Source organism: Vicugna pacos, chromosome 6 (genome assembly GCF_048564905.1).
Source record: "Vicugna pacos chromosome 6, VicPac4, whole genome shotgun sequence".
Lineage (NCBI taxonomy): Eukaryota > Metazoa > Chordata > Mammalia > Artiodactyla > Camelidae > Vicugna > Vicugna pacos.
This window is the reverse complement of record NC_132992.1, coordinates 22,806,711-22,832,207: the sequence shown is the minus strand read 5'-3', so window position 1 is coordinate 22,832,207 and position 25,497 is coordinate 22,806,711. Positions and strand designations below refer to the sequence as shown.

The window sequence follows — 25,497 nt, the reverse complement described above, 5'->3', positions numbered from 1 at the left end:
CAGCAAGTAATAGACATTTGTTTTGAGTGTGAATGCTTCCAAGGTTACCTGTATTGGAACAAACAAGATTTAAGAAACTGTGCTGGAGTTGCCAGATGGTTAAGAATGACTTGTAAAATTTGTATTTCTGAACTGTGGAGAGCATAACAAGAGGTTCTCATATAAAGCCACTAGGGCCCTATGGTAAAATCACAAAGTAGCTCAAGAATAGTAGTGGGTAGCTTATCTCAAGCTTGATTTTTCTATTTTTCATGTTATATGAATGAGGCAGTCAGCTGATTCAGTGACTTTTGGTAATTGGGAGAATGCTTACAGTGATGATAATTAAGACAGAAGTTCAGAGCCATTCACAGAAAATTGAGATTTTTGTAGCTCATTTGTTTAGCTGCAAGGCAGTGCAGTGTGGCAACTCAGAAATTTCTTCCATCTTTTCCACTTAATAAAGATCTCATTTAATGGATCTCATTTAATCTTAATAGTGATCTTTTTATGTAAACACCATTTGGATTCCATTTTAGAGCCAGAAGCACCAGTAGTGAGATGTCATTTTTGATTGTTAGATTCTTTACCTATTCTAGAGCTTTTTCTTTTTCTTTCTTTCTTTCTTTCTTTCTTTCTTTCTTTCTTTCTTTCTTTCTTTCTTTCTTTCTTTCTTTCTTTCTTTTTTTTTTTTTTTTCCTTGAGTAAAGGTAGATTTATTTAGAGATTCTGCATAGAGTGTAGGCTGTTTCAGAAGGCAAGAGAAAGGCCACAAGGTGTAGGAGTTGTGTGCTCAGGTTAAAGTAGAAGTAGGTACACACTCCATAGACCGAGTACAGACTGTCTCCAAAGAAGAGGGAGCGAGAAAGGGCGGCCAGGCATGGTGTTGCCAGTTTTTATGGGCTCGGTAGTTTCACATGCCTATAGGTGGGACCATTCCAACTACCTTTGGGAAGGGGCTGGGATTCCCAGAAATTGGACCACCACCCACTCTTTGGCCTTTTTCAGTTAGCCTTGGGACTGTCATGGCGCCTGCGGGCATGTTATTTATCACGCTGATGTTACAATGAGCATATAATGAAGCTCAAGGTCTACTAGAAGTCAAACCTCCCGCCATCTTAATCCTCAAGGCTAACTGGGAGTTGAATCTTCCACCATTTGGTGTTAATTTAGAGCTTTTTCTTTTTTAATTTTTTAAGGTAAGTGCATGCAGCATAAAAAGTAGCTTGGTTGTGGAAAGAGCACTGACGTTTTCGCTCGGAAGGTCTAGGCTCAAGTCAGACTCACTGGCCAGGTGATCTGAATTCCTTACCCTCTTCCTGCCTCAGCTTCCTCCTTGGGGATTGTTGTAAACCTTGAGTGAGATGGTACATATAAGAACATAATGTAAATATAAACTACTAACTTTTTTTCAATTGAAATGTGGTTGATGTACAATATTAAATAAGTTACAGATGTACAATACAGTGATTCACAATTTTTACAGGTTATACTCCATTTATGGTTATAAAATGTTGGCTGTATTTCCCCCATGTTGTACAGTATATCCTTGTGGCTTATTTTATATGTAATACTTTATACCGCTTAGTGCCCTACCCCTATATTGCCCCTCCCCGCTTCTCTCTCCCCAGTTGCTACCAGTAGTTCTCTGTGTCTCTGAATCTGTTTTTCTTTTGTTATATTCACTAGTTTGTTGTGCTTTCTAGATTCCACATATAAGTGATATCATACAGTATTTGTCTTTCTCTGTCTGACTTATTTCACTTAGCATGATGCCCTCCTAATTCATCCATATTGTTGCAGATGGCAAGGTTTCATTCTTTTTCACAGCTGAGTAGTATTCCATTGTACGTATATATATGTGTGTGTATACCACATCTTCTTATCTATTCATAAGTTAATGGACACTTAGGTTGCTTCTATATCTTGGCAAGTAGAAATAATGCTGCTATAAACATTGGGGTGTATGTATCTTTTCTAATTAGTGTTTTTGTTTTTTCCAGATTTATACCCAGGAGTGGAACTGCTGGGTCATATGGTAGTTCTCTTTTTAGGTTTTTGAGAAACTTCTATACTCTTTTCCACAGTGGCTATACCAGTTTACATTCCCACCAACAGTGTACAGGGGTTCCCTTTTTTCCGCATCCTCTCCAACATTTGTTCTTTGTGTAGTTCTTGTTGATAGGCATTCTGACAGGTGTGAGGTGCTATTTCATTGTGGTTTTGATTTGCATTTCCCTGATAATGAGTGATGTTGAGCATCTTTTCTTGTGCCTGTTGGCCATCTGCATTTCCTCTTTGGAAAAATGTCTATTCGGGTCTTGTGCTCATTTTTCGATTGGGTGGGTTGTTTGTTTGTTTTTTGATGTTGAGTTATGTGAACTGTTTATATATTTTGGCTACTAACCCCTTATCAGTCATATCATTTGCAAATATTTTCCATCATTCAGTAGGTTATCTTTGTTTTGTTGCTGGTTTCCTTTTCTCTGCAAAAGCATTTAAGTTTAATTAGGTCCCATTTGTTTATTTTTGCTTTTATTTCCTTATTTTAAAAGACACATCCAAAAAAGTATTGCTGTGATTTATGTCAAAGAGTGTTCTGCCTATGTTTTCCTCCAGGAGTTTTATGGTTTCTGGTCTTACATTTAAGTATTTAATCCATTTTGAGTTTATTTTTACACATGTTGTTAGAGAATGTTCTGTTTTCATTCTTTTACATGTAGCTGTCCAGTTTTTCCAACACCTAAGGTATAAACTTTTGAAAATAACTTTATTGAGATACATTTTACACACCATAGAATCCACCCATTCAGAGTGGTTGAAAGTGGTTCAGTAGTTTTTTTTAAAATATATTCACAAAGTTATATAGCCATTGGCACAGTTAATTTCACAATATTTTCATCACCTCTGAAATAAACCCACATTTTGTTTATCCATTTATCTGTTTTGACATCTTTTTGCTGTTGCAAGTAGTGGTACTGTGAACATTCATATACAAATAGAGTGTCTGTTTTCAATTCTTTTGAATATATACCTAGGAGTGGAATTACTGAATCACATGGTAATTTTACGTTTAACATTTTGAGAGACTATCAGACTGTTTTCCATAACAGCTGCATCACTTTACATTTTGACCAGCAGTGTATAAGAGCTCCAGTTTCCTGAGTCTGCCCACTCTCCCCTTGAGGTGTACTATCCTTTGATGAATCCCACTTTGCTTTCTTGAAAAAAAAAAACAAGAGTTCCAGTTTCTTTGCCAACATTTGTTATTTTCCCCTTTGCTGATAATAGCTATCCTGGTGAATGTAAAGTAGTGGTTTTGATTTGCATTTTCCTGTTGACTAATGATGTTTAGAATTTTTTCAAATCTTTGTTGGTCATTTAGATAGTTTTGAAGAAATATCTGTTCAAGTGCTTTGCTCATTTTTAAACTTGGTTATTTGTCTTTTTGTTGTTGAGGTATAAGAATTCTTTATATATTCTGGTTACTAGACCCTTATCAGATACATGATTTGCAAATATTTTCTCCCATTCTGTAGGTTGTATTTTTCACTCTCAAGTGTTGTTTGATGCACAGCATGTTTAATTTTGATGAAGTACAATGTATTTTTTCTTTTCTTGCCCAAGGTTTTGGGTATCATGTCTAAGAATCTGTTGCTAAGTCCAAGGTCATGAGTATTTACCCCTATGTTTTCTTATAAGAGTTTTATAGTTTTAGCTCTTATATTTAGATCATTGATCCATTTTGGGTTCATTTTTTGTATGTGGTATGAGGTAGGGATCCATCTTCATTCTTTGGCATGTAGCTATCCAGTTGTCACAGTACCACTTATTGAAGAGACCGTTCTTTCCCTAGTCTTGGCACCATTGTTGAAAATCAATTGTCCATGGATATATGGATTTATTTGTTGACTCTCGGTTCTGTTCCATTGATCATTATGTCTGTCGTTATGCCAGCACCATACTGTTTCAATTACTGTAGCTATGTAGTCAGTTTTTAACTTAGGAAGTGTTCAGTTCTGCAACTTTGTTCTTTTCCAAAATTGTTTTGGCTATATGGGGCCCTTTGCATTCCCATAGGAATTTTTGTATCAGCTTATCAGTTTCTGCAACAACAAAAAGAAGTAGCTGGGATTTTTTATAGAAATTGTGTTGAACCTGTTAATCAAATTTGAAAGTATTGCCATCTTAATATTAAGTCTTTCAATTCATGAACATGGTGTCTTTCTACTTAAGTATTATTTTAATTTCTTTCAACAATCTTTTAGTTTTTGGTGTAAAAGACTAGCACTTGTTTTTATTCTTTTGGATGCTACTATAAATGGAATTGTTTTCTTTGTTTCCCTTTTGGATTATTGTAAGTATATAGAAATGTAATTAATTTTTATATATTGATCTAGTTTAAAACTAAGTAAAACTTTTTGTAATTGGTAATTTTTAGAGTATTATGAAAAGAGTTTAATGTTTATTATATTCCTTTATTCTCCCCATAAAGTTCCTTAAATTCACACCAAAAAATGGTTTTGTTACATAAAAGCCTGATTTTTGTTGCAGGGAGAGCCCAGATTGCATTTATTTAAGGGAATAGCATATTTATTCACATGTTTGCTGGGGTGGAGCTGAGGGGAGCATTTTTCCACTGAAGAAAGATGGAGAGTGGTGATTTTAAAATACAGCCTTTGTCCTGACCACCTTAAAAATGTGACAGTGCTCTCTGTGGCTTCTTTATGTTTCTAATGGGACACCACTGGAGTTGACCCAGGAATCAACTATTTTCTTCCCATTATGTGAAGTTCAAGGAAGAGCTGTGTGTTACTAACAGGATACTTTGGTATCCTGAATATCTTCTTTCATTTTAAGTCTATTCCAACTTAATGCTTTCAAGTACTTTTGGTGCACTTATAGTCAATATTTTTAATGTACCTACAAGGTATATTGGGAGTTTCTTGCAGGAAGCCAAAACCTTTATTTAACTCCTTTCCCCTACTTACTTCCCTTCTCCTATCTAGTAGAAATCAGTCTTTATGTATGTTTCATTGCCACTTAAAAACCACACAAATATCTTAACAGATTTGAAATCAGGAAAAAACTGAAAACCGCCAAAAAGAAAGAAAAGAAAGAAAAAAAGAAAAAGCAAGAAGAGGAGCAGGAGAAGAAAAAGCTGACACAGATTCAAGAATCTCAGGTAGGAGATTCAATCATTCTCATTACCAAAGAATAGAACATGTATTTTGAGTGTGTGTGTGTGTGTGTGTGTTTATGTGAAAGATAAGTTTATATTAATCAGCCCAGGTCAGTTAGTGCACGACTATTTACATGCTGTCTTCATCTTGTAGGTTTCATTAATCTCTGGATGTGTCATTTCACAGTTAGCTGTGCTGTTTAACTCCTTAGGAATTCTACTCAAGTCTGCACTTAAAAAGCAGCTCATTGGTATGTGAGCATTCTTTAAGGGAAAGTTGGTAAACATTTTGTCCCAGGTTGCCAAATTGGTTATGATGTTTTGTCAGGTTTATGTTAATTCTGAATTTGGTAGCAAATATAGCTGGGAAAATTAGTCATCTCTGCATTTATCACAGAAAGCTTTGTTGACAATATTAACAAATACTAGCTATGACCTAGGGAGTCCTTCAGAAAGTGTTTATTCCTGGAATTCTTAGGTTGCCTGTTTATTAGGCAGGTAAGACAGGGATTGACTTTACTGCTCTATCCTCTTTGTCCACAAGAGGATGCTCTCTCCCTTAAACAAGTTTCAGTTTCTGCAGCCAATATAGATTCACAATGGAGAACTGAATGATTGTTAGGTGTAGAGAATGTCATCAGCTGTTGGTAAAAAGAGCCATCCTACAAATCTGTCCTTTCCCAGGTAACATCCCACAACAAGGAACGACGTTCCAAACGGGATGAGAAACTAGATAAGAAGTCTCAAGCCATGGAGGAGCTAAAAGCAGAGCGAGAAAAACGGAAGAACAGAACAGGTAAGTAGGGAAAACGTAATAGCTACTTTGTGTCTTCGATCATATGATTCAACTTCCTGGGGCCAGTTTTTAATCCCCTGCCTCTTCCAAACGCATGCAGAGAGTGGTATAATGAACCTCCATGAACCCACATCGAACTTCAACAATCAACTCACAGCCAATCTTGTTAAATCTGTACTGCCCTTTTTCTTTGGGCTATTTGGAAGTAAATCCTAGCATCATCATATTTCAACCGTAAATATTTCAATTTGTGTCTAAAAGAATAGGACTCTTGTTTTAAACATAACTACAATACCATTATTACACCTAAAAAATAGTAAAAAAAAAAAAATTCCCTTAATATTACCAAATATTTAGTCAGTGTTTAAATTTCTCTAGTTGTTCTATAATTAACATATTACTACTTTGATCATTTGACTCAAGATCTTCAATAAAATCCACACATTGTGATTAGTTAAAATGTCTCTGAAGTCTCTTAATCTATAGGTTTTCCTATCATTCTCTTTCTTCCCTCTGCAGCTTATTTGTTGAAGAAACCAGGTTTGTCCTATAGTTGCTCACTGACGCTGAGTGTATCCCATTGGTGTTCCTGAATGCATTCCTCTAGTCCCTTGAATTTCCTGTAATTTTTAGTTCTAGCTACAGAATTGGACAAATTAGAATTTGTTCTGTTTCTGTTTTGTTGCTATTTTAGGGAAGGCCACATTTTAGGTGGTGATACATACTTCCATCAGGAGACATGTAATATCTAATTGTCTCTTATTTTGTGATACTACCAGCTCTATCACTTAGCTTTCACAACAATGTGAAATAACAAACTGCTCCCAAACTCAGATTAACATTTGTTTATAAATTAATTTGTTCCTGCTCATGCATTTGCAGTTCAGCTGAGGTTGTCTCTAGGCTGCAGATTGGGACCAGGTCTGTTCCATCTGTCTCCCTGCTCAGACCAGTATATATGTAAGCAAGCATTTATTCTCTCTCATGGTGATGGCAAAAGTATAATAGAGGCAAGCAGAAACATGAGATTCCTCTTAAAGCCTAGACTTGGAATTGGCACGGAGTCTAGTCTGTGTACACTTCCATTGGCCAAAGCAAGTCACGTGACCAAGACCAACATTAATGGCTGGGAGGAACTACTGAATCATATGGCAAGCAACTTGGGTACAGAGAAGGGTCAAGAATTGAAAATAGTGATGAGTTCTGTTTCAGCAGCCATTGATAATTGTTACCTAGATCATTTAATCTATTATGAGTTGCAAAATGGTGATATTCTTATCTATCATTTTTTCTTCATTTATTAACTGGTCTGTTCCTGTAAAGAGAAACTTCTTATGAGCTATTTAATTACCACTAGGTACATTTTGTATAGGAAAGGCAGAATAAATGCTTACTTTTTTTTCCCTTCCTTTTATTTACTAGTTTTCAAAAGAATAAGATCCTTAGCAACCACCAAAGGTAACTAGTGAGGTTTGTTTATTTTTTTTAAGTTTATTTATTTATTTTTTGGTGGGGGGAGGTAATTAGATTTATTTTTTATTTATTTTGGGGTAGGTAGTGGGGATTGAACCCAGGACCTCATGCGTGCTAAGTATGCTCTCACCACTTGAGCTATATCCTCTCCCCATTTTGTTTGTTTCTTTTGAATATCGTTGTGAACGCATGGATTTCAACATACTTATGTTTTTACTCCATTGCAATTATTTTTATTGAGACTTAAATTGTCTTATCTTCAACCAGTTGTAGCCTGAGTCCTTTTGACATGAATCCCCAGAAGTCTTTAATACTTTCTTGCTTCCTAGATTTGGAATCAGTTGTTTCTCTAAGGAGCCCTGTTTGGTTTTTTGGTTTGGGGTTGGTGTTTCTTTTTCTTTTCTTCTTTCTCATGAGAAATTGTATTTAGACACAGGGAGTACTACTTGGTTGGTCTTTTCAGTATACAGAGCTAGGATTTTTTTTTTTTAAGGATAGATTTATTTTGAGCCTCATACTGATATGACCATTTCAAAACCAAGATGCCGAGGTTGTTTTGTTTTGTTGTTTTGACAACAATTTTCTTGAGGTATAATTAAGGTACCATACTGTTGACTCATTTAAAGCATACAGGCTTTTAATATATTCACAGCTGTGTAATAAATCTCAGTGAGTTGTAGAATGTTTTGTTACCCCCACAAAGAAACCTCATATCCCTTAGCTATCACCCCTCCAGACATATTATCCCTCAGCCCTAGGCAACCACTAATCTTCTGTCACTGTGGACTTGCCTGTTCTGGACATTTCATATAAATGGAATCACACAGTATATGGTCTTTTGGGTCTGGCTTCTTTCACTTGGCACATTTTTTTTTTGGTTCTTCCATTTTATGTCTGAATAATTCCATTATATGGATATACACATTTTGTTTATCCGTTCACCTCTTGAGGAACACTGGGTTGCTTCTACTTTTTGACTATTACGAATAATGCTGCTCTGAACATTTGTGTATAAGTTGTTGGGTAGACACGTTTTCGTTTCTCTTGCATATAAACTAAGGGGTGGAGTTGTTGAAGCATATGGTAACTGTGTGTTTTTGGGTTTTTTTTTTTTACCCTCCTCACCATGGTAACTCTATGTTTGACCTTTTAAGAAACTGCCAGACTGTTTTCCAAAAGGCCTCACTATTCTGCACTCCCACAAGAATGTACAAGGGGTCCACTCTTTCCACATCCTCACCGCCACTTGTTATTGATTATAACCATCTTAGTGGGTATGAAGTGGTATCTTCTGATTTTGATTTGCATTTTCCTAATAATTAGTGATACTGAGCATCTTTTCATGTGCTTATTGGCCATTTGGATATCTTCTTGATGAAATGTCTATTCAAGTCTTTTGCCCATTTTTTAATCAAGGTCTTTAGGTGGTTGTTGGGTTGTAGGACTTCTTTAAATATTTTGAATATTAATCCTTTATCAGATATATATTTTGAAAATATTTTCTCCCATTCTGTTGGTTAGCTTTTCATTCTTGATAGTGTCTTTTGATGTATAAAAGTTAATTTTGTTGACATGCTATTTATCTTCATTTTTCTTCTTTTGTTGCCTACGCTTTGGGTGTCATATTTAAGAAATCATTGTCAACTCTAGTGTCATGAAGCTTTCCTCCTGTTTTCTTCTAACAGTTTGATAGTTTTAGCTCTTATATTTAGATCTTTGATCCATTTTGAGTTAAGTTTTGTATATAGTGTAAAGTGAGTACACTTTTTTAGGGGGTGGGGGGGATGTGGGTATCCAGTTTTCCCAGCACAAATTTTTTTGTTTGTTTTTTGTTTGTTTGTTTGTTTTTTGGTTTTTGTTGTTGTTGGTGGTGGTGGTGGTGTTTCGGGGGGGGGAGTTAATTAGGTTTACTTATTTATGTACTTTTAGAAGAGGTACTGGGAATTGAACCCAGGACCTCATGTATGCTAAGCATGTGCCCTACCAGTTGAACTATACCCTCCCCCACTCCCAGCACAAGTTTTTGAAATGACTGTCATTTCCCTATTGATTGGTCTTGACACCCTTGTCGGAAATAATCTGACCATATGTGCAAGGGTTTACTTCTGGGCTGTCTATTTCATTGGTCTGTATGTTGTCTTTCAGATGACTATGTTTTAAAGTCACTTGTTATAGTTCCTTTTTGTGTGGTTGTGCCATCAAATAAATACTTTGTTTCATTTTGCTTATGATCTGTGGAGATGACTTTAGTATTATTTTGTTTTATGATTATGTAAGATACAAGATTCCAAAGTCAAATCTATGAAACAAGATATATTCCAAGAAATTTAGCATTTATACCCTTCTCTTTCACCCCTTGCCTCCCTCTCATAGGAGGCAACCACTTAAAAAATTCTTTTGTATCCTTCCTTTTTATTTTTTAAACAAAAGGACATATTCACCTCCCATCTTAGATTAATGTAGCACATTATACATACTTTTTCTCTTCCTCACTTTTTTCACTTAACCATATATCTTAGAGATCACCTCTTAGTTTTGATGTCAAGCTGGTAGACTACCTGTTTTTGTAAATAAAATTTTATTGGAACACAGCAGTGCCTGTTGTTGCATAATTGTCTGTGGCTGCTTTCTATCTGCAATAGCAAAGTCCAGTTGTTGATACAATGACCATATGAAGCACAAACCTAAAATATTTACTGTCTGTTCATTTAAAACATCTTCTGATTGAGGACATAGTATAATGACTCATTCCTTTTTTACAGCTACAGGATAGTCCATTAGGTGGAGGTGCTAATGGTGATTCAGCCACTCCCCTGTGCAGACATTTGGGTTGTCTTCAGTCTTCTGTTAATACAAATAGTACTATAAGTTCAAAATAAAGTTTTCCTCCAAGACTGACTGCAGACATCTTAAGCTTTTTTCCATTTTTTCTGCCCAGTTTCAGGTGTCTTGAGTGCAGTAAAAGACAACTGTCAGTAGAGTTGGTGACCCTTTTTGCCCACTTCATGACAATTTTCCAACCTTTTTTTGTCTATGGGGGCTTGACATTTGCTGCTTGAATGATTTTAACTTTCTGGTTTAATTCACTTGTGTGTATCACCCAAGTAATCACAACCCAGTCCAGAGAGAATGGAGCTGTCTATTGAGTCCATTTACATGTTCCAGTTCTTTTTCAGGAATGAAAGATGTTTCAGTTTCTTACTAAGAGAACCTAGGTAAACATTTCCTTTTTTTTTTTTTTTTATTCTTTTAGCCGAGCTCCTCGCCAAAAAACAGCCATTAAAAACCAGTGAGGTGTACTCTGATGATGAGGAGGAAGAGGAAGATGACAAGTCCAGTGAAAAGTCAGACCGCTCATCCCGAACATCATCGTCGGATGAAGAAGAAGAGTGAGCTGTGTTCATTTTGGTCTAGTAGTCAGGATAGGTGTTAGTGTAGTTTCCAAAATTTCCCTGTTTGGGTGACGGACTTTGGTTGGGTTCAGTACTCTGAATTGCTGAGCTGAGTTCCCCAGCACACCAGCCCAAACATATGCTTCTGCCTTTGGCTCTTGCTTGGACCCCTGAACATTTCATCAGGTCCTGGCAGGTGGGAACTGACTTATATCACCCTCAGGTTGGCCAGGAGCCTCCATTAGTTTTCTTACTCTGATACGTTATCCAGGACAGCAGCCTCATTCGAGGCAGTTCACTCCACTGGTTAGGAACAGGATTCTATTCCCACTCTTTCCTCTTGCTTTATTTATTTCTCCTACTGTGTTAAATCGCACGTACTTTGGTTAAGTTTTAAGAATTTAGGGGGAGGGTATAGCTCAGTGGTAGAGCATCTGCTTAGCATGCACGAGGTCCTGGGTCCAATCCCCAGTAACTCCATTAAAAATAAATAAACCTAATTACCTCTCCCCTAAAAACAAACAAACAAAAAACCTGTAGTTTTTTTTAGGGTTGGGGGGGAAGTTTAAGAAGTTGGTATCGTTTATCTACCTTGATCTGTTTTTATGATGAACGTTTTTCCCAGTGTCTTTTGTTCCTCACAGGAAGGAAGAGATCCCTCCAAAATCACAACCAGTCTCCTTACCTGAGGAATTGAATCGGGTTCGATTATCACGGCATAAGCTGGAACGTTGGTGTCACATGCCCTTCTTCGCTAAAACTGTCACAGGATGTTTTGTACGGATCGGCATTGGAAACCACAACAGCAAACCTGTTTACAGGGTTGGTGTTTCTTTCCTTGGACGGCTGTCTGTGTTTTAAATTTGATGATTCTCGACTAGGAGTAAGAACTACTGAACACATCTGTCACTTTTTTGCTACCATTTGATGGGAAAATAGACTCCAGTTGAGATGCCCATAGAATCGTGACAGTCTGAGGTAAGCAGGGATCAAGCGTGACCTGCTGCCAGGAAGAGTACTTGAAGCCCAAGGGACTGATGGGTTTGGATATAGAATAATTTTCTCTAGCCTCCTTCTGTACATGTAAAAGTGAGAAGGGAGACATTTGTGAAGTAATTGTCTGGAGTTACATAATCTGGGAACTTTGTTCATTTGAAAAATAAATACATGAAAAATTTCCGTATTATATACTAAGTGACTTCTGGAACAGAGAATTATATTGAAGTTTAAAAAGCAAACAAAACAAAATAAACTCCCAACCTAAAAAGAGGTTTTCTGTTAGTTCTAGCCCCACTTCTGTGATCTGGATGACTGGAACATAGCTGTTTGGGGTTTTTTTGTTTTTGTTTTTTTGTTTTTGTTTGTTTTGTTCTGGGTTGTATGGTTTTAATATATGTTACCTCCTTCTGTGAGGCAGTGGCCATGCCGTGTCCCAGAAAGCTTGGCAACAGAAATGGACCTCATGGTTTCACATTTGATTGATAAAACTGACCTCTGAAATCCATATGCACCCCTAGTAAGGTAGAATTAAGTTGGAGGGGAAGCTTCCAACAGGCCCCACCAGGCGGACTGCCTCCTCACATGGTGCTCGCTAACTCCGGGCACAGGGGGTTTGGCCATCTGAGTTCTAAATCTGAGAAAGGCGCCCAGAACACCTGGCAGCTGCGGGCTCCTCTCAGCACAGGGTCACTCGGGCAGATGGAGCTGGAGGGTGGGGTGGAGAGCTCTGAAAGAGTCTGTTGTGACTGGTGTCTCTGTCCCCACGTAGGTTGCTGAGATCACAGGTGTTGTGGAAACTGCCAAAGTTTACCAGCTTGGTGGCACCAGAACAAACAAAGGGCTACAGCTACGGTAGGAGAGGTTCCTTGGCAGCTTCTGCTCCCCATCCAAACAGGCTCTGTCTGTTGGGGCTGTTATTCCCTCCCAATGTGATGTTTCTTGTTAACTTGGAACTCTGTGTTGTCCTTACAGGGGACTCAAAGGAAAACTTGTATTCTGCCTTTGCCTGTAGGGAAAGTAGGCTATATCTCTCACAGGGGAAGTCAGGGATATGAAGTAGTGGGACACATAGAAGGAAAGGATCAGGTTGCGAGCCCCCCTCCTCCCAGAGCCCTACAAGTATTCCTCAGTGAGCACGATCAGGAGGCTTCCTTCTGGTCCTGGCTCCATCACTAACTAACCTGAACTTTGACAGGCCGGGTTTTTGGACTTAGTTTCCACTTCAGTAACATGATGTTGATTGAATGTCAGCTTCTTGTCACCGTTCCAGGCATCAGGATAGAGGCGAGAACAAAACGAAACACACAGATCCCTGCCCTCTTGGAGCCTGAAAATTCTAAAGACCCCATATAGGAAGGAATAGAAGTAGTTTGCCAGGTCACTGCAAATAGTGGGTGATAGACATGGCTCTACCATGGCCTTATTTGGACTCCATACTCTTTCTGTTCCCTTCTCCATTTCCACCATTCCTCCTGGTCTGTTTAAAAAGAGCCAGTTGGGATAGGCAGTGGCCATGACATGCAGAGAGTGACTGTCTCTGAGAGGATGGTGCTGACTCACTCTGCCAGCACAGAGGTCAATAGAAAGGCGGTGTTCCTTCTGTCTAGGGAATAGACCTTCCTTGTCATTTCAGATATCTACATAATATTTTGTATTTTTGATGTCAGACAGACATCTTTGTGTTCTTGTGACGGGCTTTATTGTAAGTGGACTTTTGAAGCCCTGGCCAAGTCTACTTGTTTTCAGTGCTTGCTTTGATTCTTAATCCTGGCTGCCCATTAGAACACCCTGGGAGGTTTTTTTGTTTGTGTATAATTTCAATGCCTGGTTACTACTCCCAGAGATTCTCATTCAGTTGACCTAGAGTGGTGCTTTAGCATTGGAATTTTTATAAATCTTCCTAGATGATTCTAAAGCATAGCCAGGATGGAGAACCACAGAGATAGGTAGCGTACAGTCTGGTAGGGTTTCTTTGCTGGCACTGTGGTCAGCATATCCATTCCTGAAAATACTGCCTTTCTTCACATAGGCATGGCAATGACCAACGAGTGTTCCGTCTAGAGTTTGTCTCAAACCAAGAATTCACTGAAAGCGAATTCATGAAGTGGAAAGAAGCGGTGAGTGGAGAGACGGCACCTACCTAGCACTTGTTCATGAAAACACGAGAGCCTTTTTCCAAAATTCTTTATTATAAATAACCTTTTATCATGTTTTGGTCCAGATGTTCTCTGCTGGCATGCAGTTGCCCACTCTAGATGAAATCAATAAGAAGGAGTTATCTATTAAAGAAGCTCTTAATTATAAATTCAATGACCAGGACATTGAAGAGGTAAGAAACCTGGTACCCCAGCGCCTGGAGGTTCATCAAGAATCAGTGTTAGAGAAGATCGTGCCTCTTTTCCTTCCTATATCTTGACATTTTAGCTATGCTGCTGTTGTATGAGGATGAGGGAATACTAATATTGTTACCTCATTATTTAACGATTTTCTGCATACATTCTCACTTGAAGTCATAGACTAAAGAAGTATATTCAGGGTTCAAGGATATGTATTCTGCTAGGCTGGGTCCTTCAAGAATTTCCTTTCTCCAAAACATTTTGGTAAAATTCTTTGATTTCTGTTCTCTTGGACAGTGGCTCGCCTTGCAGCACAAGATCCTTGGGCTGCTGCTGTTTATTGGTGTGTGTTCCTTCAGACTATCTCAGAAGACTCTCTGGCACCCCAGAAGCAGCATAATGTCCCTTGGAATGAACTTGCAGTTGCCCCCGCCCCTTGGCAATGGCACTGCTATAGGAAGAGCAGCTCCCTTTTAACTAGATGCTTACCTCCAAAATGGGCTCCCCTATCCTGTATATACAAAGTGGTTTAGGAAATACCTCACTGGTGGTATCTCCTCCCTGGTACAGATTGTAAAAGAAAAAGAAAGATTCAGGAAAGCTCCACCCAACTATGCTATGAAGAAAACGCAGCTGCTAAAGGAAAAGGTAAGGACTTGTGCGCAATTCTCTTGTCCTATCCTATAAGGAAGTGTGGAAATCAAACTTGTTCATCCTCTGCCAAGTTAGTGGTGGCAGGAATGGGAGAAAACCCTAGGCTCAAATGTAAGCAACACAGTGCTAGTCTTTCTTGGCACCTGGGCAGCATCCCTTGGCTGTTTTCCTTTCTGTAAATTGAAACTGATCTTGCTTGTTCCATTCTCCTTACTTTCTAGTCACTTTATAGTTTCATGTGTAATAAGATAGAACCCAGGGTAGTATCAGCACTGGGTCTCAGCAGACAAATGCTATTGCCAAGTCCAGCTGTGGTGGGTGGTTTTCCATTCTTCACATCAGGGTTGGGTGAGCCTTGTTGGGTGCGCCTTGTTGGGTGCGTTAGCCATATGGAGCCTGGGTTCTAAGGTTAATGTGACACATCACTGCTACCGGGGCCCAGAGCTGCATAGCTATATGGGAAAGTCTCGCTCTACTTTAAATTATGAAAAATTATACCTTGCATTTGTAAAGTTTGTTTTCTATATTCCTTCACAACTCCTGTCATTTGTTCTTCTTGTGAGGTACCTTGCCTGTGCTGGAAGTAAGGGGACACTTGATAGAGAGCCAGTCATAGCTAAAATCTCACACCTCTCTCTGTGTGCAGGCCATGGCTGAGGACCTGGGGGATCAGGACAAGGCCAAACAAATCCAAGACCAGCTGAACGAGCTGGAGGAGCGGGCAGAGGCCCTGGACCGCCAGCGGACCAAGAACATATCTGCTATCAGGTGTGTTACGGGACCTGTTTTGGTTGGGCTCCTACCCTTGGGCTGCAGACCTTGCCACAATTATCAAGCAAGCCTGTGGCCTTGTACATGCTGTGCTACACTGGCTCCACGTACCTCCGGGGTCAGTGCTCGGTGGTTCCCTTCCTCCTTTCACAGCCCACTGACTCAGCCCTCTTACACACCCCACAGTTACATCAACCAGCGGAACCGGGAGTGGAACATTGTGGAGTCTGAGAAGGCCCTTGTGGTGAGTAAGACCACTTTATCTGGATCACTAAAAATAATTTTGATTAATGAAGTAATACGTAGTCTTTTCTGTATCTTGCTCAACTTTTTTTTTTTAATTACTGAAGTGATGTGTACACTTAACACACACATGGGCTCTTTGTATACACACATACACCCATGTAATTTATTAATTTGTAATGAAAAGCAGCAGTCTTCTGTCCTCGCTTACCTCTCCCCATCTTTGGATTCTGCTCCGTGTGTATTCACTTTTATCAGTGTCTGGTTTTGTTATTTTGGTTGTTGCCCCATAATCTGCTCTGGTGTTCTTGAAGGGAAAAGATGATGGACAGCCTTTGACTTTTTTCAGGACCTTGCAAAGACTGTTATTTTTGTGTCAGCTTATGATGCATGAGAGGCGGGGGTGAGGAGATACAGTTGTGGAATGCATGTTCTGTTTCAGGCTGAGAGTCACAACATGAAAAACCAACAGATGGATCCCTTTACCAGGCGACAGTGTAAACCTACCATCGTTTCGAATGTGAGTGCCTAAAGAGGACGTTTTTAGTCAGGACCTAGATTCTGGGACATAAAATGAATTCCATTAGGAGATTAATGAAGAAGTTAAAAATAATGTTGTCTTAGTGGGATTTGCTTGCCTCATACTCTTGGGTCTGGGTACTTCCTTTTTTATCTTGCTGTAAGACACACAGGTAGTGAAAACCTGGCATGGATTTGTGGAAACCTATGAACTAACTAACCCCCTGTGCCAGGGCGGGGTTACCAGTGCAGCGGACGTGAGGAATGTGTGGGCCGGGGCACTGAGCTAGGGCCTGGCTGGGCTGGGCTTCAAAGCTTTTAATTGCCTCTTTTTGCAGCCTGGAGAAAAACCCCACTGAGCTGTGATGGGCCCACTGTGGTGCTTGTGATGTTAGTGGTGGTAGGTGGGACAGAGTCTGGCAGTAGGACTGTGTGAGTGTTGAACAATCTCTAAAATAACTTATTTTCTCTCTCAGTCCAGAGACCCAGCTGTTCAAGCTGCCATATTGGCCCAGCTGAACGCAAAATACGGTTCTGGAGTGTTACCAGATGCTCCAAAGGAAATGAGCAAGGCAAGTGTAATACTGCCCTGTGGCCTGTGGGGCTTGGCCGTCACCCGGACACCAGAGCAGGCACTTCCTGGCTCAGGCTTGATTGTCCCCACCTGGAGGAACATGGCGTCGCACTTGCAATCCTTTCTCCATCCTCATATTTACAAATGTAGTAAACAGCTACTGAACTTTGGTCAGATGACCTAAATTCTAAGCCCACCACCACTACTTAATGAAGGCCTGACTGCGGCTTTAGGTAGCTGACCTCTAGCCCTCTGATCCACATTTCCTCGTATGTGAGGTGGGGGTGATTCTGTGTCTAACTGATAGGACAGTTAGGAGGAGTAGATGACATGTAGGATGAGATACATAAAAGTGAAGCTCTTTGAAAACTAAAATGTTAGATCAAGAGAAACTGCCCATTTAGAAGCCATTTTCTGCCTAAGTTAGATCTTTTCCTGAGGAGCCCAGACTATCCCAGGAATTCCTGAAATCTTGGGTCAGGTGGCTTATCAACTTAAGCCCACCCTTTCTACCATCATAACACAGACATGAGCCTTCCCACTGCTCTTTTAGGCTCAGAAAAGAAACCTCTTTGTGGCCTCTCCTGTCCTCCCTCTGAGAGACAGGCTCTGGAAAGGGCCTTCGGAGGAAGACCTCATGAACTCGAGCAGGCCCTCTTACTAGTAGTGGCTGCTACTTCTTGAAGTCCACTTGCATTTGTGCTTTTTTAATTAGTTTTTCTCCTCACATTGCAGGGTCAGGGGAAGGATAAAGATTTAAATTCTAAGTCAGCCAGTGACCTCTCAGAAGACTTGTTCAAAGTCCATGATTTTGATGTGAAAATTGATTTACAAGTTCCCAGCTCAGGTAGGTGAGGGTGGGGAGTGGTGATTGCTCTTTAGCCCTTGGCCAGCAAGGAGGCCTGCTTTTAGGGAAGAAGTGGGGTTGTCTGCTCACCAGTATTTATGGAGGCCAGAGTAAGACAGGCTGCAGGTCTGTTTTGAGGAAACCAGGGCAGTCAGGAAGGCTGCCTGAAGGAGTGAAGCACAAGCCTAAAGGCCCTCAGATGCCGATTTCCTCTTCTCTCCATAGAGTCAAAGGCTTTGGCCATCACCTCCAAGGCTCCGCCAGCCAAGGATGGGGCTCCAAGGAGATCTCTGAACTTGGAAGACTACAAAAAACGACGGGGGCTTATTTGAGCGCACCCAGCCTGCTGCTTCTGACCCTGCATGCCCCATCGCAGTGTCCCACCTCTCCTCTTTTCCTTTGATTTGCCCTCACTGGGCTGGAGCAGCAGTAGAACTGGGAAGAGACTCTAAACTGCCAGCCATCTGTAATATAAACCATTTGCTGTATAGACTTCGCTTGTCTGCAACATCTCCCACCAACCCCCCAGGCCCCACCCAGTGTGAACCTGGGCTCTCTTGGGCTTTATCCATTTCTTTAGATTTGTGTTTGCCTTTTTTTCTTTTTTTTAAACCAACACAGTTCATTGGCCACTCTGCACGCACTCAGTATTACCGTGGAGCTGGGATCCTTGCTGGAGCCCCTGTGGCGAGAGCAGCAGCACTGGGCGGTCTCCTCTGCAGGCTGCCTTGGACCCAACCATTGAACATTTGGCACCTGACCCTGTGGAGGGAGTGGGGACCGGGCACCTGCAGTCCTCCTTCCTCTCTCATCTTTCTCTTCTTCCCATCTCTGTGGAAGAAGGGTTTTCAAAACCAATTTAGTTTCCAAAAAGTGTACATTTGTGGGGAGGGAGGGGGGGCCTATTTGAGAGAGAGTGTGTATGTGTGTATGTGTCTGTAAGTGTGTGGATTTTTTTATCATTTTTTAAAAATGCAGTACTCTTTGTATCAGTCTGTCATGGGTCTATAGCTGTTTCAGATTTTTTTCAGCTGTACTTGAGCATCTGAAACTGCAAGAAAGAAACTCATTAAATGTGATTCTTCTTACTAAACAGGCCTGACTGCTGTAGCTGTGTAACTTCCTCTCCCTGACCTCCTCTTACCTACCACCTCTCCACCTCAGAGAAGTCTCCCCAGTTCAGCCCCTGCCCCTGTAGGCTGTGTCCTGGCAGGTGGAAGGGAAGACCCCAGCCAGGTACGAGGGAGGGCAGCGCAGGTGTCTTGCTCATCCCGTGCGTACAGCCCACAGCTTCTTGGCTGAATGTAGAGTTGTCTCTCTTCCCCACCCCATGTACTTGTCTCTTCCTAGTGATTCTGTTTTGCTGTTTCAGCAAGAATAATATTTTGTTTTGTTTTTTAAGAGAAAGTATTCAACATGAATGTGGAGAGAACGAACACAAAAAGGTTTAGGTTGCAAATGTTACAAGCATGTGCAGTTTTGTGTGTGTGTATCCATATATATATGGTAAGCATATATATTGTTGTGCAGCTAGGGTGAAGCCAGCAAAGAAGTATGTATGTCTTTATGAAATGTTTGAAAAGAGATAAGCTGACTGCTTGATAATCATTCTCAGGTGTAAAGCTCCAAGTGTAAATAAAAGTGGCATTTAACAAATCTTTTCAGAACAAAGTACAGCTGACTATATAAAACAAGAACTAAGCTAAAGGAACAGCTGAGAGCTGCTGATTCCCACAAGAGGGAGAGGAATCTAGATGTCCAGCTTTGTATTACTTCACTCTGCTTTCTGTAAGAAAGTGGGGTGATGGGGAATCATGGAGTTGAGTTGTATTTAAACATAAAAATGAACTTGGTAACTCTTCCGGGTTTCGTAGCGCCTCAGTGTTGCTTTAACGTAGTTTATACTTTTTTTTTTTTAATTTAAGAAGCAGCAATGGATGGTTTTTAAAAAGAATTGTGACTGTAAAATTGTTAACTATGACTGTAACACAGCTGTGTGGGGCTGTGACACAGTTTGGTTGGGCAAAGGAGTGGTGATGGACTCATTAAAATCATATATACTTGAATAGTCCATTGACCGAAACTCTTTATAAACTGTTGTGTAAATGTAGAATCACAGACTGTTAAATTTTGCCTGGACTCCAGCAGAGTCCTGGAGGCTGCTGGGACCTCTCCTATAATGACAAACTTGGACTTTTTTTTTTTCTTTCTGGTTTTAAAAGACATGAAATTATAGAATCCATATAATTTGCTGGAGTCATTCTGATCCACCATGTAGATCTGTATTTAGTATCATTTGGATTTGGAGACGTGTCAATTACATTATGGCTGTGTAATAAAATTTTTATTAAAACTGCATCACACTGTAGCCACTTTGCCACTACCTCCCCACATGCAGCTGCTGAAACTTTCGTTCTGAGTCGCCAAAACACAGCAGGGAGAAAAGCCAACCAAAGAAGACCAAAAGCTAACTTATCACCTGAGTAGCCTACTTGGTGATTGGAATCAAGATTGAGGACTTGTCTCCAGTCACAGCTGGAAGCAGGGCCTCTGAACCAAGATCTTGACAAGGCATAAGACATTGGCTTTGTCCCACCAGCTGGGCTTCTTGGTGGTTTACAGTATTTCTTGTGCTGGGAAATCACAGCAGTGGCCCCCACCCCGCCATGTGGTTTCAGTTGTTGAAGGGTGTGGCACCTAAGGCTGTTTTATACATTTTTCACTTCCTTCCAAGAGGCAAAAAGGCCAATGTCCATGTGCTCTGCTCATGATATATAGGTCTGTTTGTCTGTCTTGCTTCTGACAGGTGCAGGGAAAGTCTGCTGCCTGCAACTTCCTTTCAAAAATAATGCTTTTTTTTTTTCTGTGAAGTCCTGACCTGTCACTCAAACTGTACAGATATTTGTAAATAAACTTTATGCCCTGTTTTAACATGGGAATCAGATTTAGTCCAAGGACTGCATCCTGAGTGGCAACTCTCAAAGTCATGTTTTAAAAGTCTGAGAGCCTCTCTTTTGCCTGATTTCTCTCCTTCCCCTACTCTTCGCCCTACACTCCCAAAGGTGAAAGTGGCTGTTGTCAGTTCTTCAGCAGCCTGGTTCCCCAGATACCTCTCTGGTAGGGTAGCTGTCTAGAGCCAGGGCAACCTCCAGCCGGCTTGGAAGATACCAACAAGATTTAACAGAGCTAGGTAGGCCCCTGATACACTGCCTAACTCTAGTGAGAGTCTTCCTTTCAGCTTTCAGTTGGCCAAGGCACAATTCCTTTGTTAATCTTGTTTTCTGCCTGTCATGAGTGTGAAGGGGGAACCCAGAGGCTATGGAGGAAATACTGATATCCTTGCCTCCTGGCCCAAGCTGGGGAGATCTGTAAGGGCTCCCCACCCCCACTGCATGAGGCTGTGTTGCAAACTTTCTGACCATGTTTTAGCTAGAAAGCAAGATCCTAGATCATCTACTCCCCTTTAGAGATGGGAAGGTGGGAGGTGACAATCACAATAGTACAAGCCCAGTCCAAGCCTGCCTCCCGTGTTGGAAGAGGTTTGTCACTGGGGCTCACCCAGCAACTGCATCTAATGAGGTTTTCTTTAACTCCCTATTACTCCAGCCATTTGGTGGTTGGGAGAAATGGGTTCCCGGCACCCTAGAGAGCAAGGATCTGAGCAGAGGACAGCTTAGTCCAGTCGTCTCCCAGTAGCTGTTGCCTGGCTTGGGGAGCAAGGGAGCTGACTGCCTTGGATGGAGGATGTAAAGAGGAGAGGAGTGCAGTTTCTGTTGACTTTATCTTCTGGAGTTGGGGAAGCGAGAGGGACTTTCTGTGGGTGTCCTGGGTTGTGTCCAGCAGCTTTCAAAAGTGGGGAAGCCCTCATCTCAGATTTTTTTATGCATGACTTCCCTGATCAAAGAGGGCCTCTGAGCTCCCTTGGGGAGAAGAGGTGGGCTGGTGAGGGGCCGGGGGGCACTGAAAGGAACAGCAGCACTAAGGAGAGGCAGAGTGGCAGCCTGCCTTCTCTGTAAGGGACCCCAAGCCAACCCCAGTACTGGAGTCTCAACCTTGCATAGGGGCTTTGCAAGTGCAACACAGCCACATGTAAGGCTTCCAGACGGCTCTGGACCCGCGGGAGAGCCGAAAGCCACAGGACAAGTGGGCTCAGGACAGGGTTCATAACCCAGCTCTGCCACTTAACTATCTAGGACTGAGCTGCTTGACTCTGAGCCTCAGTTCCTCATCTTTAATATAAGATCTGTCAGGATCCTTTTAAACATTAAGTGTTCCTTTCCCCAGTAAGGGTTCAATAAATGCTGTTAGAGTAGAAGCTGCTAGGCCTCAGAGGAGAGATGGTTGGGGAAGAATGGTGAAATAGGGGTCGGGGAACAGCCCAAGCATGGGCAGAGGGCATGACCAGAAGCTGGAGCACTCTGGCCAGAGACTCCTAGCGGCTCTCACCTCCAGGGTGAAGAAACACACTCTCCAGGCTGAGGTCCAGCGAATGCTGGGGCTGGCCTGGAATACAGTCCAGAGAAGCAGAGCTGCCTTCTGGCCTGAACTTGCTACTGCTATTCTCTCCAGCCTCCAACACATGCCCTCTTTATAGATGGCCAGTCGAAAGCATTCTCTGGCTTCAAGCCCTCAGTGGCTCAGAAGTCCACCACCTTGCTGCTGCCCCATCAGGTTGAGGCCTGACCTCCCTACCACCATGGAGAGTAATGAAAACATAAAAACAACGCCAAACTGGAAAATAAGTGTAAAGAAGTTCAAAGGAGTTCTAGTCCTTTTCATGATGGCTACCTAGATACCTTCTTCAAAATATCACTTTTCTCTCTCTCTCTCTTTTAGCTGTTGATAACCTTGCTTTGCTAAGCTCATGCAGAGACCACAGCTTCCTCGGCCATAAACACATGCACCTCTCCTGGAATGCACTAGTCCATCTATCTCCACCGATTTTCCCTGGAGAACTCTTCAACCTCCAGCGCTCAGCCAAAAGGTCACCTCTTCCCAGAAGCTTTCCCTGATCGACCCCACCCAGTCGGTTTGGGGAGCACCAAGGCTTCCCCTAGGGCAACACTCACCACGCTATACTGTTATCTGCGGGTCTCCACCCCGAGCCTGGGAGCTATTAGCGTCCTCTTCATGTCTCTCCGTATCCCCAACACCCTGCGCCACCTTGCACTTAGTCAAGCCCAATAAACTTGGTACAGGGAAGGGGGCGGGGGCGGGGCAAGCAGACGTCCCAATAGATCCTCGGCGTTCTGGGACATCTGACCCCACCTCTCCCCTCCATCGTGTCCCCAGGCCGCAGCGCAAGAGCGGACGAGACCCCACGGCGCGGACGCCGCCTGCAGTAGACACCCAAGCTGTCTGTCCTGTAGGTGCGACCCGAGCCGCGAGAAAAGTGCGGCAGACGGGAGCTGTGTTCTAACCCTGGGCCGTTGTGCCACGGCCCCGACGAGCCAACAGCCTCGGCTTCTGTTCGCCCACTCCCATCCCAGTGACCTTGGAGCCCGGGTCCGAGCGACCCTCGGGGCAGCAGCCCCGCCGCCTGCACGGGAGCGCGCCCGCATCTCCAGGCGTGGAGCCCGGCTGGGCACGCGTCCCGGCGGCTTCTGGGAGTCAGGAGCAGGGGCCTCAGCTCGCAGGCGCGCTCCTGGCGCGTGGCGTGAGGCGCCCCCGCGGCCGACGCCGAGGCGGAGCTGGTACCAGCTCCACAGACCCCGGGGCCTGCTCGCAGCTTCGGGGTGGCTCCTGGTTCCGCCCGGCCATCAGAGGCTCTGTGGACTCGGTCGCAGCACACCGGGGTGGAGGTCACGCTGGCAGGCAGAGATCTCAAATGGAATTAGGGGATGCACCCACCCACTGCGGTTACAAGATTCGGGAGATACCCTGCTGGGGATCTAGGAGACAGAGGCCGGCTGTATTCCGATTGCTCATAGAGCAGTTGCCTCCATACTGGCAGCCGCGTCCCTGACCTCAGATGCTCCCAGTCCTCTCTGCCTCCACTTGGCCACTGGGAGAGATTCTGCGGGTTCTGAGTTTTGGAGAGAGGGAGGAGGGAGAACCACAGGAACACAGGCTCCTGGGAGGGATGGGAAACCTTGTTTCTGAAGTGTGTCAGGAGAGAAAATGTTCTTATTGCGCATACTCAGGCATGGTGACACATTTTGTTCGTTTTAGAGGAGAGTGATTCAGATGGTGGAGGGTAAGTGAACGCTGCTAGATCCCAAGTCCTGCTTAACTCTCTGAAGATATTCCCAGGATATTCCCACAAAGTCTATTAATTGTGGGGTCAGAGATTGCATGGGGAGGAGGAAAAAGCCAGAGGCAAGGAAAAGAATCTGGGGTTGTCTAGTGAAGAGAGCTATTCACTCCTTTTCCCAGGAGGAAGGAGACCTCCAGTTCTTTCCCATCTGCAAGTTTCCACTGGGCCATGGCTCTGGCCAGCCCTCCGCTATCTTCTCTACTATGCTGTGGGCAGAGAAGGGCATCAGACCAACCAGGGTTGGGGAATGGTTTGCATGAAGCAGCTGAAAGACCAAGATATCACTTAAAGTCCCTTGGAAACAGAGTAAATGCAGCCGTTTAGCATCCTGGGGCCTGTTTTCTGTTGGGTCCTTTCTGGTTTCCTTCCTCCAGAAGACAATGTAAAATGATACACCACCACTTCCAGTGAGGAGCTACTCATTCCTGTACCCCTTTCACCTAGCACAATGCCTAGTTCACAGCAGATGCTCAGTGGACATTTATTTGCTCTGTGAATGGTGAGTAAATCACAGGTAGTATCACAGAATATTGGAATCCTGGAGTCAGAAAGTCCCTTGGAGGATGCTAAGCCCCACAGAGCATGTCTGGGAGTTGCTGACTTGAATGAGACACTGTACCACCTGGTCTAAACGAACATATGCTGCCCCTCTGTGTGCCCCAACCCCCACCACACACACCACAGAGGCTCTGCTCCCTCTGGAAAGGCCTTCAAGTCACCTCAAAACAACAGGTGGCCCATTCAGGAGCACAGGCCAAGGGCTATGTACTTCATCCTCTCTCCCCCAGGTGAGAGGCCCTGCCTGTGGGTCTTGGGAAGCAGAAACTGACATAGAGATGGTGAGTGGTGACCTTGCTCCTGCCGTAGGGGCCACTGGTGTCATCCTGTGGATTGGGTAGTGGAGGGGCAGAGCTAAATGAGGCAGGCTAGGGAATAAAATCAGAAGTCCCGCACTTCACATACCCCATTTTCCCAGATTTTGTGCCCCAAGGTTGTTACCCCCAGGAGGGATGTAGCGTTCATGCCTGATAAATCCTGAAGGCCCTGGAGAGAGGGGAAGATACAGACACTCCAGGATACAGGCCTCTATGGTACAGGAGAATCCCTGAACTGAGAAGCCACAAGACAAAAAAAGATCAGTGTTCTCCTCAGACAGGTAGTTGGCCTTGTGGATAAGGCAGAGGGACTCCTATGGCCTATCTCAGATTAGCCACTTAATGAACATCGAAACCTTGAAACATTCCTTTTTGCCTCCCTTCCCCAATTTTTTGCAGCACATAAGAAGCCATTCCTCCACCTACATAGTAGTCTGTCTGATTTTTTTCCACGTCCCTCTACTCACATGCATCTACTAAGCTTCAAAGACTGGAGAATCTGAGGCACAATAACAGGATTCTAGGATTGGAAAGATCATTCCTGGCTCAAGTAAGAGGATATGGGAGCCCTCTGATCTTGTCCCACAGCTATATTGGGACC

The 25,497-nt window shown here is 42.7% G+C and overlaps 1 protein-coding gene across 1 annotated transcript in view; it reads left to right on the top strand.

Moving 5' to 3' along the window:
• RTF1 (RTF1 homolog, Paf1/RNA polymerase II complex component) overlaps nt 1-18,258 on the top strand; it is a 40,759-nt gene extending 22,501 nt beyond the window's left edge. Inside the window, exons 5-18 of the mRNA XM_031672932.2 lie at nt 5,050-5,164; nt 5,846-5,957; nt 10,684-10,819; nt 11,467-11,644; nt 12,591-12,673; nt 13,851-13,938; nt 14,043-14,150; nt 14,728-14,805; nt 15,458-15,579; nt 15,769-15,826; nt 16,268-16,345; nt 16,821-16,916; nt 17,654-17,765; nt 17,991-18,258. Coding sequence (XP_031528792.1) covers nt 5,050-5,164; nt 5,846-5,957; nt 10,684-10,819; nt 11,467-11,644; nt 12,591-12,673; nt 13,851-13,938; nt 14,043-14,150; nt 14,728-14,805; nt 15,458-15,579; nt 15,769-15,826; nt 16,268-16,345; nt 16,821-16,916; nt 17,654-17,765; nt 17,991-18,097 — 1,471 coding nt within the window. The 3' untranslated portion in view covers nt 18,098-18,258. The remainder of the gene's footprint in view (nt 1-5,049; nt 5,165-5,845; nt 5,958-10,683; nt 10,820-11,466; nt 11,645-12,590; nt 12,674-13,850; nt 13,939-14,042; nt 14,151-14,727; nt 14,806-15,457; nt 15,580-15,768; nt 15,827-16,267; nt 16,346-16,820; nt 16,917-17,653; nt 17,766-17,990) is intronic.
• The last annotated feature ends 7,239 nt before the right edge of the window (nt 18,259-25,497 follow it).